The following is a 19,345-nucleotide window of genomic DNA, read 5'->3' as shown; positions in this document are numbered from 1 at the left end:
TTTGAAGGATTGTTTACCATTGGAAGATAGGGCTCTTTTTTTTAAACATTATCTTCTATATATTCTATATTTAACATTGTGATATGAAAATAGTTTTCATATTTCTTGTAAATGTAGTTTAAACTCGTGGTTATGCGTTAGAGCAGTGTATTTTTTTAGCAGCGTCGTCTTCAATGTTCATTTTCTTTTCTAATGAAGCCATATTCTGTCATTTTAAAAACACCAAAGTGTGTATTCGGTTTCCCCGTTTTATAAAATGTATCGTTTGATACGTATAACGCTTTAAAACTGTTTTTTTTTTGTTTGTTTTTACCTAAGAAGAGATATCAACATTTAGCTCAGCGAATGTCATTTGCGGTGTCAGTATTTGATGAACTTATAAAGACTTAGTTCCAGATTTGTCAATGGCTGAGGTATATTAACAAACAAATAAAACAGATTTCGCAAAATTCCAACTTTTTTTTTAAAATATCGCATATTCACCCAGGGTTGTGAGAGGCTGAAGAAGAAGAAACCTCACATGGGCTTCCCAGACCAAATAAATAATTCTGGTTCTGGCTCTGCGATTTTCAGGTTTATTACTCCCGCCAGGGAGTAATGCATTCGATCGTGTCCGTCGTGTGTGTGTGTTCGTGTGTTTGTGAACAAGATATCTGGAAAAGTTCTGAACGGATTTGGATGAAAGTTGGTGGGATGATTGCCCTGGGGATAAGGAAGAATTGATTAGTTTTTGGTGAGGCTCAGGATATTATTCCAGATCCAGGTAAAAATTTTGGGAAATATTTTTTCTGTTTTACTGCATTAAAGCTTTTATTCTCGTTCTTAAATGATGTTTTTCTCCTCTAATTCCGAGACATATCAAAATTAATTCTCTGACAGTTAGGGCTTACTTTCTTTTTCATTTATTGTTTTGGGGAGAGGGGATGTTAAACAAAACGTATTATTCCAACTAAACCCACGGCGGGAGTATGTGCTCTACTGAGTGGCGTTCTAGTTTTGGATGCAACAAGTTTCATGAAAAAAAGACACAAAACCCACAATACCTATCGCCATGAAGTTAAGACTCTCGTGAAGAGCAACACATGTGACCTCGGTCGGCTTGTTTCCAGGAATTGCTCGAAAGATTCGGCAGCAAAGTGGGTTTCCAGATTTGTCTTTCTTATCCAGATTCCAGACTTTCACCTGGTGGAATAGATACAGGAGACAAGAAAACCGCAAATACGTTGGCGAGAAGAAAAAAACCATTCAAATCCAGCAATCATTCCCAAACGATTCATTCTCTTTGCAAACAACCGATTATTCCACAACAGCACACGGAAGAATCATTAGGGGCGAATACTTATATGTCGTACACAAGGTGACATCAACACGACGATGATTGAGGTATAACTAGAAGGGCACTCAGTATAGTCAGGGCCCTTAGGGATATTTTGGGGCCGTTTGGTTCAAATTCTTCCAAAAGCACCAAATTTGGCCCAGATGTTGCCCATGCCATACTCTTTCGATTTTTGACGGGAGCCAAGACGGGCGCGCCGCCCCCCCCCCCCCCCCCGGGGGGCCCCATATTGGCGAAATACTAAATGGCCGCCACCCGGATTAGAGGAAAATCAGTTAAATAACCAAAAGGGTTGGAATCATGTATGATACCACTTTTCAGGGGTTTTCGAGGTCGAGGAATCCAATTATGATGTTATTTTGATGATTCGAGGTCAAGGTCAACCCTCAAGGTCATCTTAAAGGTCATTTTTGAGTCAAACATGTCGGTTTTTGAGTTTTTTGTCAAGATTTACGCGAGGTTCACCATTTTATGTTTCTGGGTTGGGTAATCGAACTCTCACCTTATTTTTGACAATTAGAGGAAATATTTACATGTCTATTTCCTAATTTTCAGGCATATGCAGTTCATCAGTCTAATTACAAAGGTACGGATTTTGATGTTTTATGAACTGTATGCCATATCCTTGTGTTTAATTTTTGTGCGATCATGATCCGGGTTCATGTATACATGATTGTATACATGTCATAAATATGACGTCATCGGTCATGTGACCTGGCGGCCATATTGGATTTTATGAAAACCTTAAAAATGGATCCCTGCCTTCATTTTTCGATCGATTCATTTTGAACTTTGACCACTTATAGTACGCCATGTGATTGGATGCATATCCTAATTATGACGTCATAGGTCAGGTGACATGGCGGGATGGACCGGTATGGTCCCCGGATCTTACCGCCCTTGGCGCCCGTCAAAAATCGAAAGAGTATGGCATGGGCAACATCTGCGCCAAATTTGATGCTTTTGGAAGAATTTGAACCAAAATATCCCTAAGGGCCCTGACTAGTAGAGAGAATACCTCCACCTGGTTGGCCATATCACTCAATGCTAAAGAATCACTTTTTAAAATTGGACTAGCTGAATCCAGATCTTCACCAAAATCGAATCGAATAATTCTTGTCAGACACCCAACATCTCCACCAGGTTTCGTCCAAATCCGTCAATAACTTTTTGAGATATCCCGCTATGTATCGTTTTTGGCCATATCTCCCAATGGTGAAGAATCACTCAAAAATTAAATAATTCACAAATCCGAATACATATTCAGATCTTCACCAAAATCAAATCGAATAATCCTTGTCAGACACCCAACATCTCCACCAGGTTTTGTCCAAATCCGTCCACAACCTTTTGAGATATCCTGCTATTCAGTCAGGTTCACTATGTCAATAAATTATATTTCGTTCAAAATCATGGTAGATTAGCAAACCTATACATATTTGGAAAGGTTATAGCATAAGGAAACTAAAAATCAATGTTTACATTTGGAGAGATACCTGTATGGCGGCCATTTTGGATTTTCAAAATGGCCACTGTAAAATACATATTGTTGCGAATATGGCATTTGGCCTCCATATCCGCTTGTAAATATTCCCCTATTTCCCCAATACTCCCCAACTATCCCCAATCCCCCATTCCCTAGTCCCATTGCCTGTAAATAACACTCTGTAGAACCGACCTTCCCCTTTTTCCCCCATTAAATGTCGTGCCCAGGTCCACCGCATCTCACGTAGACAACTTTCGGACATCTTGCTAGTTATTCTTAGTCTATGTCAGTTAAGGACTCGTTTCCATTAATTCTGACTCTTCGTTGCACCAGAATGTGATTATATGGCACCAGTAGTGAGTTTAGGACCTTCCCATACCTCCTCCCATCTTCTTCCCCAAACAACAACAACAACAACAACTACAACTACAACTACAACAACAACTACAACAACAGAGGGGCGCGGCGCGGCGTGCGGGGAGTGTGCGTCCTCACTCCGGCTCGGTTAGCCGCCATTACCCATGTGCGCCGACGGGGTTACCAAGAAGGGGCTGCCTGTCGGCCCCTCGTCAAGGGCGGAGCCGGTAACCCCCCCGCACGCACCCAATGAGAAGCAACGGGCCGATTCCATCTGGGGCGGAGCTAACGAGCCGAGGGCGTGTCACTCCCCGCCGGATATACGCGGCGACTTACCGGATGTGACGTCAGATGCACCCCCAGCTTGAGAAGACAATAACCACATCCGAGCGCTGCGACCTCCCCGCATCTCTAGACCGGACCGGGTCGATCCTGCCCTGAGCCCAGGTGCACCTGGAGCCATCGATTCTGCCTTTCCTTGCCATCAATCCCCGTGTGAGTCAGGTTTTGTCCTGTTTATCTGTCGTCTGTTGGGGCTATTATAAGAGTGTGTCTAAGTGCTTGTCTTTCTATGCTGTCCCTCTCATTCCTGTAATCTAACCTTCCGCCCTAATATAACCTCCTCCGGAGGTCTTGAGAACTGAACCCTTGGTGTCGTGTCATTTGAATCCCAGCCGTTGTGTCCTTTTCCTTCATTGATTCAGCGTAGCGCGACTCGGCAACGTTCGAGTATAATCGGGTAAACGTGCAGGCGCGGTCATACCAAACCGCTCGGTGAACCAACATCCACCACCGCGTCTGTAACAATTGGTGTCGAGGAGTGGGATTCGGACCCGGGACTAAATTTATTAGGCCCAAATTGTGGAACACCAATTGTACCACTAGGGTAACAATTGGTGTTGGGGAGGTAGAATCGATCCGGAGCGCGTTTCCCGCGCTCGACGAAATTATAACGGCGAAATTTGATTTTGTTATACGGAAATAAAAACCCGAATTTTGAAAGTCGCGCTATGGCAAACCAAGTCGGCTGGGGTCCGGTAGTGGAGAGTGAGGCAGGGTCGGTCCAGGACCAAATTGAGGGACAGGAGGAGAGCAAAGCAGCGAGGGTAGCAGACGCACAAAATAGCGTCGTTGTGCCCGACATTGCGGGAGCGCAAAATGGCGCCTCGCTGGTCACCGCGCCCGCGACCGTGGCAGCGCCCCTGGTGGATTCGAACCTTTTCCTCCTGCAAATGGGGGCCCTTATGGAGAGGCTAGAAGCAAAAATGGGGGTAATGGGAAACGAAATGGGGGTAATGAGGAACGAAGCGAGGGGTACCAGTGAGGGGTTAGACAATAATTTTAAGGGATTAGACAAGAAATTTGGGAAGTTAGACAATAATTTTGAGGAGTTAGACAAGAAATTTGGGAAGTTAGACAATAATTTTGAGGGGTTAGACAACGGGATAAAAGAGGTGAGAAATGGGTTAATAGGGTTAGAAAACAGTATGGAAGGCAAATTGAGGGACATGAGGGACCAAGCGGAAAGGGAAGTTAACCAAATGGGGCAGCAGATAGAGGGGGTCAGAATGGGGGTAGAAACCAAACTGGATGCTCACAGGGAGGAAATGGAGCAGATGAGGGTGGCATCTGGGCAGGAGATGCAAGTGATGGGAGAGGAGATCAGAAGAGGAGTGAGTGAGGAGGTCGGAGGAGTGCGCGAGGAGGTGAGGCACTGTAAGGAGCACATGGAGAAGGAGGTGAGAAAGGGGACTGTAAAGTTACAAGGGGGCATAGAGGTCCTGACGCAGGAGGTGGAACAGCTGACGGAGGGACAAAAAGAAGTAACGGAGCAGGTTCAAAGGAACACTGCGGTATTAGGAGGATTGAAAGCGACACAGAAAGAACTAAAAGATGACTTGGTAGCGACGAAGAGGGAATGTCAGATGGTACGTGAGGGACTGACAACGAGGCTGGACGAGGTGATAGAGGTAATGGAGACGAAGGACCGGCAGGTGAGGACGCACATGGAAACGGTCAAGGTAGCCTTGGAGGACGAGCTTGAGGAGACGTACCGGGGAATAAAAGAGGTGAAGCAGCAATTAGAAGAAGTGGAAGAAGGGGTGAGCGAAATTAAGAAGTGACGGAGAGGGGATAAGAAAGAAATAAAAGAGGAGATAAAAGAATTGGTCCAAAGTCTGTGTTTGGATCGTGATGATGTGCTCATTAACCGGATGAGGGATTCGCAGGTGATGGAGGAGAAGCGAAGAGGAAGAGGACCCGGTGTAAGTGGTGACCAATATGGTCGTGCGTATGATGCGCCAGGGGATTTAAGAAGCTTGGGGGTCGAGATGGACCCGGATGTTCGTGAGAGGCCGTTGGTGAAGTGTGCGACAGGTCTGGTGTGCGAAAAAGGAGGTGTGCAAGAAAGTCCGACTCTGGGGTGTGTGAGGAAAAAGTGCGTGCCAAGGAGTGAGGGTGCTGGCAGGAGTGAGTCGGTCGTAGCGCGTGTGCGAGGGAGCACATGGAAGCGCGGTGTGGTAAGTGTTACAGAGGGTGTGATGGGAGAGTGTGCGCGAGAAAGGTGTGTGACGGACAGGTGCATGGGGAAAGAGTGCGCTGTCAAAGGCAAGGAAGAATGCACACCTGTGGTGAGTGTTACAGAGGGTGTAACGGGAGAGTGTGCGCGAGAAAGGTGTGTGACGGACAGGTGCATGGGGAAAGAGTGCGCTGTCAAGAGTAAGGGTGAGTGCGCTGTCAAGAATGGAGGTGAGAGTATTGAGAGTGACAAGGAGAGTGAGTTGGTTGTGACAGGTGAGCGAGGATGTACACCTGGGATGGAAGGATACACACCTGGAATGGTAGAGCGTGAGTGGGAATGCACGCTGGAGTTGGTGGTGAGGCACGTGGTTGGGTGTGCGAATGAGAGCACACCTGTGATTGTCACAGAGGAGGTGACCGAGGAAGGGGCGCGGAGAGGTGTGTTGGTGAGGTGTGCGACCAACGAATGTGTGCCAAAGTGTTCGGTGGTCAGGTGTGTGACCAAGGCTGTGAGTGGAATGAGGGTACCTGGGTGTGTAAGGAAAGGTACGAGGAGCATGGGCACGGCTGGATGTGTGAGCAAGGAACGGGCTGCGGGGTGTAAGCATGCAGGTGAAGCATCGACGTTACACGGGTTAGAGGTTAGGTCGACTTTTAGCCGAATCGGGCCCTCGGTGCGTGCTGGGCCTCGCTTTGAACGGCCGCGTCCGTGCTCCACCAGGCGGAGCGGGCAGCCCGATAGAAAGGGTCGTCATGGCGACCACTTTTTGTTGAGGCAGTCCGGCAGGTCGAGATCGGGACATTGGATGGCTCCACGCCGAGATGGTGCGTGGGATCTCGGCCCGGGTAAGCCCCCGTCCCTGCACCGAGTGCCGGACGCATCCAGCCGCTGGCACAGAACAACCCGCATTCATGGCTTGGCTTTACGAAGCCGGGCTTTGGACAGGAATTGGCGCACCGAGAGGTATTAGTGAGTCGACTGGGTGATGAGGTTAGTGTTTTGGACCCAAAATTAGAGAAAAACAAAATTTGATGATTGGCAAGGGATTGGCAGTAGTGATTGGCAGATGATGGGTAGTGATTGGCAAATTTTTAATTTGTTGAAATTTGATGTGCAAAATTGGTAGTGAGCGATGGGCCCGGTGGGTAAGGGGGGGCATCCCTGCCACCCTTCCCATGGTGGGGGCAAATGCGCAATAGTTTATGGGGTGTATGGCAGTGAAAACTAGCCCGGGTGGGTTAGGTTATTAGTAGGGATCTAGCGAAGATGACAGTAGGTAACGTTAAGTTTAGTTAGTGACTGATACCTGTAGTGGGGACGCAGGTAGATTAGTGTGGATGATAATGACGTGGGAGCGCAATAGTTTAAAGGGACGACTGGGAAGCGCAAGTTTCAGAAGGGAGTAGTTAGCTGAGATGATGCCGTGTGTGTGTGAGGATGGAACAGGTGTGATTGCACAGGTGTGCAACTGGACAGGTGTGTGGAGCAGTGTGTGAGTAGTGAGTGTGTGGATCAGCGCGAATGCGCTTGGGGAGAGAAGGGTGCAGGTGGCACCAGGTGTGAGAGCACAGGTGTGCAGGTACAGGTGTGTGGAGAGAGTTGGAGTAAGTGGTACGGAGTGGTGTGCATGGTGCGAAGGTGTGAATGGGGGAAGAGTGGACCCCTTTCACGGATACCCGGGGCGGGTAGTGTAAGTGTTAGGTAGAGGGTATAGGTAAATTGTGGTTGGATATTGGCATTTGTGGTGCGGTTGCAGAATGGTGTTGTGGATGGGTGCATTAGTGTTGTGGAAATGGCTGGGCGTGTAGCCTGTTAGTGCGTGTAGTTGGTTGGGCACTCCACCACTGTGAGGATGTCGGCCAGGTGAGGCCGCAGGTGGGCTCTGGGAGCCGGTAGTTGTGAGTGGGTGCCTGAGGATCCCGGGTGTGGATCGGGCAGCCCAGTGCCAGAGAGGGCACCGAGTGGGGAGAGCGCCAGAGGGCCTTCCCCAGGTAGTTAGGTTAGGGTAAGGAGCAGGTAAGCTCGGAGGCAACTGCAGTGGTGGAGGTGTGCAGGTGGGTAGACCCGCTGGGAGAGGTACACGCCACAGCCCAGAAATTGTGCGAGGGCACCGGGAGATGAATCGGGGGAGTGAGACCCCAAATTGAAAAGCACCACAGTTTGGCCAATGGGAATTGGTTTTTAGAACCCATAGTGTAAGAGGGCCAATGGTTTGGCCGGAGAAAGACCCCGGGTAGTGTAAAGTTGTTAAAGTCATTTAGGAAATAGTTAGGATTGATGAACCTGTCGCACCATACGCAGCCACTTACCTGTGGTGATGATGATGACTCCACACCTGTGTTTTCTTTGTTTGTGTTGCAGAAATGAGAATTGCTGTGAGGATTTGTGAGACGCATCACGACGTGGATGAGACATTGGGGTGATTCCATCTCTCCCTCCCTAGGAGGGACTGATGATGAATTGGTGATAGCAAATTATGATGTTGAGTTGGAGATGGCAAATTTTGATGAAAGTTGAAAATGGCAAATTTGATTGGTTAGGAGGGAGAGAAGACGAATTTGGTTTATGGGAGGAACGGGGAAGACAGTAGGGATGTTTGTTGATTTGTAAAAGAGATGTTTATGGGTAGTGTTGTGTTTTGTGGATACAGTAAGGGGTAAGGGAGGGGCCATGTAGGTTACCTGGTGGGGGGGGGGGGGGCGTACGATAGGAACGTACCTGTCTCACCTGGTTCCCATGTGCCCCCAGTGTGCATCATCTTATATTGCGTGCACTTTTGCGCCCTTACCACCTTACTCACTTGTCTGCTTCTTTTGTCTCCCACCTCCGAGGATCTGGCTTTGGGGCAGAGAGAGAGGAGAGAGAGGTGCTGGCTCCGCAGTTGTGGGCCTGCACTTTCGCTGCTTGCTGCTTGGATCGATACACCATATGGACCGCAATGTTTGTGGCCACCCACAATGGACCGCAGTTCTTTTGCGGCCAAGCACCACCCGTGGAAGGACCTATGGGTCAACGTGGCACCTATGCCAAACAGGTGAACCACTAACAGTTGGCCCCCTGACGGCCACAATAGAGAAATGGACGCGGTTGGCGCCTTTCTTGATTTTTTAAAGAAGTAAGAAGGCCAAGTGCACCACATGAAGGCAAGACCAGCGGCAGAACATCGGCCGGCTGCGACACCACCGGGGATTTATAAACACTTTATTGGTGCACCGGATGGTGCTCACTGTGTGATGGGGTGGTGCTTTTGATGCTTGGAAGGGGTGCTCTGCACATTATTAAAGGCCGTAGGCCACAGAGCACTCGTGGGTTGGTGTATCGATGCTGGCATGCGTGCTCTCTCTATGCATAACATCTGCATGTGTTCCTCCAGAAACAGGTCCTGGATCGTAGTGTAAATATCAGCGTAGTCGTGTAAATAATGCTCCCTACCGGCTGTATGTTTAGTTTGCGAATTCTTTCCGGATTCGGTTATCCTGTGGGTGTGTTTCTGTGAGGAGAAGGGTGCAACGTCGCAGGGGGACATATTTACTCATTTGTGAATATCTGTAAAACTGTCGCACTCAGGGTAGAGTTAATAGTAGAGGGAACTACATCTGCGTGCCACACTAAAGTAGGTAAAAATTTATCGGGTCGGGACGCCCCGAGGGTAGAGAAGGGTGCAATGTTGCGAATATGGCATTTGGCCTCCATATCCGCTTGTAAATATTCCCCTATTTCCCCAATACTCCCCAACTATCCCCAATCCCCCATTCCCTAGTCCCATTGCCTGTAAATAACACTCTGTAGAACCGACCTTCCCCTTTTTCCCCCATTAAATGTCGTGCCCAGGTCCACCGCATCTCACGTAGACAACTTTCGGACATCTTGCTAGTTATTCTTAGTCTATGTCAGTTAAGGACTCGTTTCCATTAATTCTGACTCTTCGTTGCACCAGAATGTGATTATATGGCACCAGTAGTGAGTTTAGGACCTTCCCATACCTCCTCCCATCTTCTTCCCCAAACAACAACAACAACAACAACTACAACTACAACAACAACTACAACAACAGAGGGGCGCGGCGCGGCGTGCGGGGAGTGTGCGTCCTCACTCCGGCTCGGTTAGCCGCCATTACCCATGTGCGCCGACGGGGTTACCAAGAAGGGGCTGCCTGTCGGCCCCTCGTCAAGGGCGGAGCCGGTAACCCCCCCGCACGCACCCAATGAGAAGCAACGGGCCGATTCCATCTGGGGCGGAGCTAACGAGCCGAGGGCGTGTCACTCCCCGCCGGATATACGCGGCGACTTACCGGATGTGACGTCAGATGCGCCCCCAGCTTGAGAAGACAATAACCACATCCGAGCGCTGCGACCTCCCCGCATCTCTAGACCGGACCGGGTCGATCCTGCCCTGAGCCCAGGTGCACCTGGAGCCATCGATTCTGCCTTTCCTTGCCATCAATCCCCGTGTGAGTCAGGTTTTGTCCTGTTTATCTGTCGTCTGTTGGGGCTATTATAAGAGTGTGTCTAAGTGCTTGTCTTTCTATGCTGTCCCTCTCATTCCTGTAATCTAACCTTCCGCCCTAATATAACCTCCTCCGGAGGTCTTGAGAACTGAACCCTTGGTGTCGTGTCATTTGAATCCCAGCCGTTGTGTCCTTTTCCTTCATTGATTCAGCGTAGCGCGACTCGGCAACGTTCGAGTATAATCGGGTAAACGTGCAGGCGCGGTCATACCAAACCGCTCGGTGAACCAACATCCACCACCGCGTCTGTAACAATATTTTGTTCTATTTCTGCCTCTAATTACCCTAAAAACTTTTAAAAATATACTAAACCTATATTTTCAGGGACAAGGAATCCAATGAAAGTATCAAATTATGGGGAATGGTAAGACACGAATCAAAGGTTTTGAATTGCAAAATACTGTCTTTATATTCGCGATAAGTTGCATAATCAAATACATGTTATCATTTTGTACAGGCAGTTAATAACATCAAAATGTGTCACAATAATTCATATCACCAAACATACACAGGCAGTCAGCAAAATCATATATACACGTGCAGTCAGTATAACTTCACATCTACACAGGCAGTCAATGACAAAATATACACAGGCAGTCAGCAAAATCATATACACACATGCAGTCAGTATAACTTCACATCTACACAGGCAGTCAATGACAAAATATACACAGGCAGTCAATGGCATCAAACATACACGATTACAGAATATGCCATTTAGAGTTCGTCATCACTGTCCTGTGTGTCGTATCCGACAATATAGTCCGCATCGTTTTCACAGTCCGTTCCACACAAGCAAAGGTCGGTCAAATTGATTGGCAAATCGAATTGGTCGAATGGTCGATCGAATCGAATTCGATGAATCGAATCGAATCGAATCGATCGAATGGTCGAATCGAATTGGTCGGAATTGGCAAATGTAAACATTGATTTTCAGATTTTCCATGTAATAACGTTTCCAAAAATGTATAGGTTTGCTAATCTACCATGATTTTGAACGAAAAAACATCGTGAACCTGACTATATGTATCGTTTTTGGCCCAATCTCCAAATGGTGAAGAATCACTTTAACATTTTAGTAGCCAGATCCGAATCCGGATCTTCACCAAAATCGAATCATTTCGTCCTTGTCACATGCACTACATCTCTCCCAAATTTCGTCCGAATCCATCCAACTTACCTCTTTCACGAGCCTCGATTCAGTATACAAAAAGTAAAAAAATAAATAAATAAAAATAATAAATAAATAAATAAATAAATAAATAAAAATTCCTTTTTGAGATATCTTGTTCACAAACAGACAGACAGGGGTGAAAACATAACGTCCATCGACCTTTGGTGGCGCAGATAACAAACCGCCTTGGGAAACGAGAAGCCGACGTTTTCCCCACGTTGACCTTTTGTCGGAGCAAAAGGAGGAAATATCTTCGAAGAAGCGTTGATGTGCGATAGCGTGTGCTTCCCCTCGCTTCCCCCGGCAGTCCGAATACCTCGATCAACGTTCCGTCAAATCTCTCCATCGTTCTACCCGTCCGCCAATGCGTCTACTCTCAGTTATGGATACGACAGGGCGTAGTGCTCGGTACTCACCACGGGGTTTACACCCGGTTCATCTTCACCAACGGACACGATCAGATTATGCTGTTTGAGCTGATACAGGTGGGTTACTCGCAGCTCGTAAGCTTTGAAACTGTGCAGCTGGAGGTTTCTGTTCAAGGTATGAACATTCCCGTCGAGATGTAAGGCCGTAAAGGAACAAACGAGAAGCACAATTCATTTACATCCTTGGTCTCATCCTACTTGGTCTTTCATTTTACTCTATTCTACTATTTTATGTTATTACTAAGGCCAGTCTCTCCTTGTGCCCTTAACGCAAAATCTCAACACTCCTCACGTCTGCGATCAACAAGGACTGCGTAGGTGAGAGGGCAGGGGGAATACACCCTCTCGGCATCTTTATACATACTGCGTTCTCTACTTGCATTCTCCAAACCCTACCCTGTCTATCACACAGTCTTTGTAGTCCTTTGTTGTCACCTCGTCAAACAATTCTTCCACTGTCCCCTTCCATCAGCATGGGAACGCACAAAAGCCTGGGGAGCTCCTGTTATACTGCACTCTACGCTCGTGTTCATGTTCAGTTGTAACTAACACACACACACACACACACACACACACACACACACACACACACACACACACACACACACACACACACACACACACACACACACACACACACACACACACACACACACACACACACACACACACACACACACACACACACACACACACACACACACACACACACACACAATTTGAATTTTGCAAATCCCAAAACTTTCAATGTCAGATCACAAGACACAATGACCACATGAACGTGTTATATTTGGAGTCGCACAACTCGGTTACGACAGCAAGGAATAACAAAAAATGGGACCACGGGTCCTGAAAGTCGCTTGGATCAGGAGCAACAGTCGCTTGGATCAGGAGCAACAGTCACTTGGATCAGGAGCAACAGTCGCTTGGATCAGGAGCAACAGTCGCTTGGATCAGGAGCAACAGTCACTTGGATCAGGAACAACAGTCGCTTGGATCATGATCTCGCGAGATCTTGGAGACGGCGGCAGGGATTTTCGAAGCTCCACACGGTCTCCACGTTTTTCGAAGTTGTCTGTTCACAATTGTATTTTGTCGAAACTGTATTTATCTTTCGGTGTGTGAAGTTATTGTGTGCAACTTTGGTTGTTTCTCGGTGTTTATCTTTCATAAATTGATCGTCTGTTTGCCGTGTCGCGAGCAAGGCCTTGTACAGTGTGCACTGTACAACCTTGAGGCTTTGTTTTTCTCTCAGTGGTCCGTCGTTTGTGATCCAATAACTTTCGTTCTCTGTATTCCCAGTCTTTTCACCCATAGCCTACTTCCTTGTGTAAATCTCAACTCAAAAAAAAAAAAAAAAAAAAAAAAAAAAAAAAAAAAACATTTCCTTCTCTGTTCTCATTCGTTTATTCATTCTTATTCGTTCGTTCGTTCTTCGACCACGTGTTTCTCCCCCATTTCCCCAGATAGTTTTCACTCATTAACCCTCAATGTTTACACTTTCCCCTCAAGTTATGTATTCCGTCATATTTTATAACACCTTTTTCTTCTTCTTCTTTAAAAGGCTGCTTTCGACTTGCTCACCAAATCAATTCATCCCAAAAAAAATATCCATCTCCTATAGTGCCTTTGTTCTACATTCCCTAAACTCTCCTGCACTCCATCCTCCATCCAGCGTCCTTAAACGTATTTTTAACTCGAAGGTCACAAGAAACTCATTTTGCAATAAATGTTCGTTTCCCATAAATCGTACACTTTCAAAAATCCAATCTCACCCCTCCCCTCCAAATCTTCCCCATAACCCCTCCCCTCCAAATCTTCCCCATCACCCCTCCCCTCCAAATCTTCCCCATCACCCATCCCTTTCAAATCTCCCCCCTTGCCCCCTCCCTCCTAAACTACCCCCTCACCCCTCCCCGCCAAGACGCCCCCTCGCCCCTCCCCTCCTAGACTCCTGCCTCACCCCTCCCCTCCAAATCTCCCCCATATCCCATCCCTTTCAAATCCCTCCCCTTGTCCCTTCCCTCCCAAACTCCCCCCTCCCCTTCAAATCTCCCCACCCTCATTGCTTCTCTATTTCCCCCCGCTCACTCCCCCTCCTCAAAGCGTCCTCCCCGCTTCTTCCCCCTTCAAACTCTCACCTCCATCTCCCCCAACCTTCTGCCTCGCTCTTCCCCCTCCTCAAATAACACCTCATTGTGGCTCACCCAATCACCATCAAACCTTTTGTCCGCCCCATCCTTCCCTTTCTCCGAGCTATTCTGAAATCTCTGACACACCTTCAACAGCTCTCCCTACCTCTTCCACCTCTTCCACATCTTACCCTACCCCTCCTCCCCCCTGTTCTGTATCTGATGCTCCCCCTTCCTCTTCATTAACGGTATGGACCTCAAACATCCGGGGCCTTCGTGCAAACTTAACCGATCTCTCCATACAGGTTGCTTCTGTCAAACCAGACGTGATCTGCTTAACAGAAACTTTCCTCCTTTATGATGTCTCTGATTCCATAGTATCTCTCCCGGGCTACTCCCTCCTCCGGTATGATAGACCTGAGCCTCGTCCTGGAGGCGGGGTTGCTATCTTTATCAAAAACTCTCTTCCTCACTCGCCCTGCACTGCACTCTCTCCACCTCACCCCCAGGAATACCTCTGGCTACGGCTTCCCCTTCGCTCCCACCTCTTGTTCATATGTGTGTTGTACCGTCCACCAAACAGTGATGACTCCATCTACATCTCGCTGTCTGATGATATGGACCAACTTCTATCGACTCATCCCAACTCTCTCTTCCTCATATGTGGTGATTTCAACTGTCATCATGCCAGTTGGCTGGGTGTGGGTACCTCTCTCACCAGCCATGGCTCCTCAGCAAAGGACTTCTGCGACTCACTGGGACTGACACAATCTGTCAATTTCCCGACCCGGATCTCAGTCAACGGAACATCTTCTCTTCTGGACTTGGTTATGACTAACTTCCCTGAAAATGTCTACTGCTCTTCTTCTGCTCCGATCGGAACATCTGATCATGTCCTTGTTAAAGTGGACATCTCTCTGACCATCCTCAGGGAGCCTGCTCAGCGTCGACGAGTCTGGCATTTCACTCAGGCCAACTGGCATGGTCTTCAAGCAGCCATCAATCATCTGGACTGGTCTCCCATCTCTACCACCTCTGACATCAACTCATCCTGGGAATTCTTCCAAAGTAAATTGCTCTCTCTCATGCACAGATTTATCCCATCTCGTCTTCAATTGTCATACCCTTCCTCCCGTCCATGGTACACGGAATCTTGTGGTGAGGCTGTTGCCCAGAAACAACTTGCCTTCGTCTCCTGGAAAGCAAATCCAACGGAAGGAAATCTCATTTCCTTTCACAAAGCCCGAAACAAGTGTGTGTCCACCCTCAGGAGAGCCAGGAAACAATATCTCTCCGTTCTCAAGACCGAACTCTCTTATCTGTCTCCCTCTTCCAAATCCTGGTGGCGTCTGGTCAAATCCGTTTCTGGTGTTTGTTCCCCCTCCATCCCCTCCCTTACCTCAAACGGCTACACAGCTGACTCCGCACGTGAAAAAGCTGAATGCCTCAACTCTGTGTTTGCCTCTAAATCTTGTGTCCCAAACCCATCCCTCTCTGTACCCACCATACCCAGTCGTACCCTGCTGCTCCTGGACTCCGTGTCCTTTCCTCCTGACAAGGTGGAAAAGTTTCTGTCAACCCTCGACTCTGATTCTGCAACTGGACCCGACGGCATCAGCCCACGGGTCCTAAAATCCTGCTCTGCTGCTCTATCTCACCCTCTCTCTGTTCTCTTCACCCTCTCTTTTGCTCAAGGTCAACTGCCATCTGCTTGGAAATCAGCCAACATCACCGCTTTGCACAAAAAAGGTGCAAAAACAGATCCTAGCAACTACAGACCAATCAGCCTTCTCCCAATTATCAGCAAAGTCATGGAATCCATCATTGCTTCTGATATGAAATCTTTCCTCTTCTCCAATGGCTTGATCTCTGATCATCAATTTGGTTTCAGACCAGGTCACTCTACTCTGGACATGCTGCTTCTGCTGTCTCAACAATGGATGGAGGTCCTCAATGCCAAACAGGAAATTAGAGCTGTCTCCCTCGACATATCACGTGCCTTCGACACGGTCTGGCACCCCGCTCTGCTCACCAAACTCTCCTCCTTTGGTATCCATGCAAATCTCCACGCATGGCTGGCGGACTTCCTCTCTAGTCGTCGTCAACGTGTGGCCCTGAATGGGTTTCTCTCATCTCCTCTTCCTGTTCAGGCTGGAGTTCCCCAAGGCAGTGTTCTGGGCCCTGTGCTTTTTCTGGTCTTCATCAATGATCTCTCTGACTCTCTCGAAAATCCTCTCTATCTCTTTGCTGATGACTCCACTCTCTGCCGCTCCATTCCTCTTCCCTCAGATCGGCAGTCTGCTGCCTCCTCACTCTCTGAAGACCTGGACAAAATCACAGACTGGTCAAACAAGTGGAACATGTCTTTCAATCCTGACAAATCTCACACTCTTACTATGTCTCTCCGAAAAGATCGACTGGACAACCCTCCCATCTACTTTCTCAACAATCCTCTCCAAGAAGTTCTGTCGCTCAAGATTTTGGGTCTCACTATCTGCCATGATCTTTCTTGGGAAAACCACATTTCCAAGCTGGCCTCCAAAGCCAGTCGCCGACTGGGCATCCTCCGTCGTGCGAAGTCCTTCCTCGGCACACCTGAGCTCCTCACCACATACAAGGCTTTCATCCGCAGCTCAATGGAATACTGTTCTCCCCTATGGGCCGGTGCTCCTGCCTCACACCTAGCTCGGCTTCACGCTGTTGAAACCAAAGCTTTCAGAATTATTGGAATCTCCCGCGATGAAGCTATCTCTGAGGGCCTTTCACTCACTCACCGCAGGCAGGTAGGTGGTCTTTCTGTCTTCTACCGACTCCTCTCCGGCCTTGCACCCCCAGCTCTCTCTGTGCTCTGTCCCCCAAATATTCCTACAGGTCGCACAAGATCTGCCAGCAACCCTCTGATGGTTAAACTGCCGAAATCTCGGCTCTCCGCTCACCTTCACTCTTTCATTCCTCTTTTCTCCCGCCTCTGGAACAAACTCCCTCACTCCCTTCAATCCCACTCCTCCCTCCAGGTCTTTAAAACAGCTGTTCACCACCATCTCTTATTTTCCCCCATCCAAAACCTTGATCTTTTCTACCCTCGCTAATTCACCCCAGATCCACCTTGTTTGAAATTCCAACTTCTTTCCTGGAAGTCCTGGCAGTGTCCATATGTTTTATACCTCTCCCACTGCCCCCTTCCCACGCCCCCCCCCCCCCCCCAAAGCCCTCGCCCTCTCTCAGATCTCTCGATGTCTCCATGTCTCTCGGTCCCTGCTCTCAAATGTTGTGTTTGTGTCCTTCCCCCTCTCTCCCCATCTTGTCTACCGCTCCCTATGTTATATGTTTTATGTGTCGGTTTGTCTTTCTGTGTGATTAATGTTCGCTCTTTCACGAGCCTCGATATTGTATAAAAAAAAACAAAAAAAAAACAAAAAAAAAAACAGTCGCTTGGATCAGGAGCAACAGTCGCTTGGATCAGGAGCAACCCCCACAGACCACCCTTAGACCGATAATTTGAATGCTGTGAACAAACATTGATGCATCTTGGGTGATGAAGGTGGTGGTCAAGTTTCATTGAAACTGTATGTAGCTTCAGACAAGAGAGCAAATACCTATTTTTGGGAGGGGGGAGGGGTCAGTACTCCCTTGTAGACCCTCTTAATGAGCGCAGATTTTGATGTGTTCAATACACCTTCGTTCGGCATCTGATACGAAGATTGTGACCAAGTTTCATCAAAATAATGTATGTTCGGTTCAAGCGATAATGACTGAAGTGTTTGTGGACTCACTCACTCTGACCTACGGACACTGCTCGATCGCATGAGCTCACCGGGGTAAAGTTCAGATGAGCCAACAAGGAAATTGAACGCAGGTCATTCGGCCCATCATGCCTGCACCACACCAATACAAAATTAAATAAATCGGTCCAAACAACATATTCAATTGGGGAGGAGGAGGGGAAGGGGGTTGGGGAATTAGAACAGTGCGGGAGGGTCAGGGACATCACAAGGATCTTAAAACAATATATTAATTTATTTATTTATTTTCTTGTGGGGGAGGGGAGCTGGGGGGGGGAGAGAAGGTGGGTGGGTGAGGATTATGGGGGGGGGGGGGGAGGGTTAGGGGGAAGGGTTAGGAAGGGAGTTAGGGGGGGAGATAGATGTTGGGGGGGGGGGGGGGGAGATAGATGTTGAGGGGGGGGGAGATAGATGTTGGGGGGGGGGGGGGGATAGATGTTGGGGGGGGGGGGGAAGATAGATTTGGGGGGGGGGGGGAAGATAGATGTTGGGGGGGGGGAGATGGTTGGGGGGGGGGGAGACTGTTGGGTGGGGGAGGGTTGGGGGGGGAGAGATGGTTGGGGGGGGAGATGGTTGGGGCGGGGGAGATGGTTGGGGGGGGGGGAGATGGTTGGGGGGGGAGAGGGTTAGGGGGTGGAGAGGGTTAGGGGGTGGAGAGGGTTAGGGGGTGGAGAGGGTTAGGGGGTGGAGAGGGTTAGGGGGTGGAGAGGGTTAGGGGGTGGAGAGGGTTGGGGGGGGAGAGGGTTGGGGGGGAGAGGGTTGGGGGGGGAGAGAGAAGGTTGGGGGGGAGAGAGAAGGTTGGGGGGGGAGAGAGAAGGTTGGGGGGGAGAAGGTTGGGGGGGGAGAAGGTTGGGGGGGGAGAAGGTTGGGGGGGAGAAGGTTGTGGGGGGAGAAGGTTGGGGGTGGAGAGGGTTGGGGGGAGGGAGAGGGTTGGGGGGAGGGAGAGGGTTGGGGGGGAGGGAGAGGGTTGGGGGGAGGAGAGGGTTGGGGGGAGGAAGAGGGTTGGGGGGAGGGAGAGGGTTGGGGGGAGGAAGAGGGTTGGGGGGAGGAAGAGGGTTGGGGGGAGGAAGAGGGTTGGGGGGAGGAAGAGGGTTGGGGGGAGGAAGAGGGTTGGAGGGAGGAAGAGGATTGGGGGGGGAGGAAGAGGGTAGGGGGGAGGAAGAGGGTTGGGGGGAGGAAGAGGGTTGGGGGGAGGAAGAGGGTTGGGGGGAGGAAGAGGGTTGGGGGGAGGAAGAGGGTTGGGGGAGGAAGAGGGTTGGGGGGAGGAGGAGGGTTGGGGGGAGGAAGAGGGTTGGGGGGAGGAAGAGGGTTGGGGGGAGGAAGAGGGTTGGGGGGAGGAAGAGGGTTGGGGGGAGGAAGAGGGTTGGGGGGAGGAAGAGGGTTGGGGGGAGGAAGAGGGTTGGGGGGAGGAAGAGGGTTGGGGGGAGGAAGAGGGTTGGGGGGAGGAAGAGGGTTGGGGGGAGGAAGAGGGTTGGGGGGAGGAAGAGGGTTGGGGGGAGGAAGAGGGTTGGGGGGAGGAAGAGGGTTGAGGGGAGGAAGAGGGTTGGGGGGAGGAAGAGGGTTGGGGGGAGGAACAGGGTTGGGGGGAGGAAGAGGGTTGGGGGGAGGAAGAGGGTTGGGGG

General features: G+C 49.3%; 1 protein-coding gene across 8 annotated transcripts in view; it reads right to left on the bottom strand.

Annotated features, from left to right (window-relative positions):
* VPS11 (VPS11 core subunit of CORVET and HOPS complexes) overlaps nucleotides 1–19,345 on the bottom strand; it is a 151,266-nt gene that overhangs the window by 61,111 nt on the left and 70,810 nt on the right. For 5 of the 8 annotated variants that reach the window (XM_078774966.1, XM_078774962.1, XM_078774965.1 and 2 more), the window contains 2 exons: nucleotides 11,798–11,946; nucleotides 1,044–1,182 (listed from right to left, as the gene is read on the bottom strand). In XM_078774966.1, coding sequence (XP_078631092.1) covers nucleotides 1,044–1,182; nucleotides 11,798–11,946 — 288 coding nt within the window. Of the gene's footprint in view, nucleotides 1–1,043; nucleotides 1,183–11,797; nucleotides 11,947–17,755; nucleotides 17,817–19,345 lie in introns of all 8 variants that reach the window. The other 3 variants (XM_078774967.1, XM_078774969.1, XM_078774968.1) reach the window with 1 other exon arrangement.

This window comes from Myxine glutinosa, chromosome 3, assembly GCF_964187855.1.
Source record: "Myxine glutinosa chromosome 3, kmMyxGlut1.1, whole genome shotgun sequence".
NCBI classification, from domain to species: Eukaryota; Metazoa; Chordata; class Myxini; order Myxiniformes; family Myxinidae; genus Myxine; species Myxine glutinosa.
The sequence above is the reverse complement of the archived record's forward strand: the minus strand, read 5'-3'. Positions and strand labels throughout refer to the sequence as shown.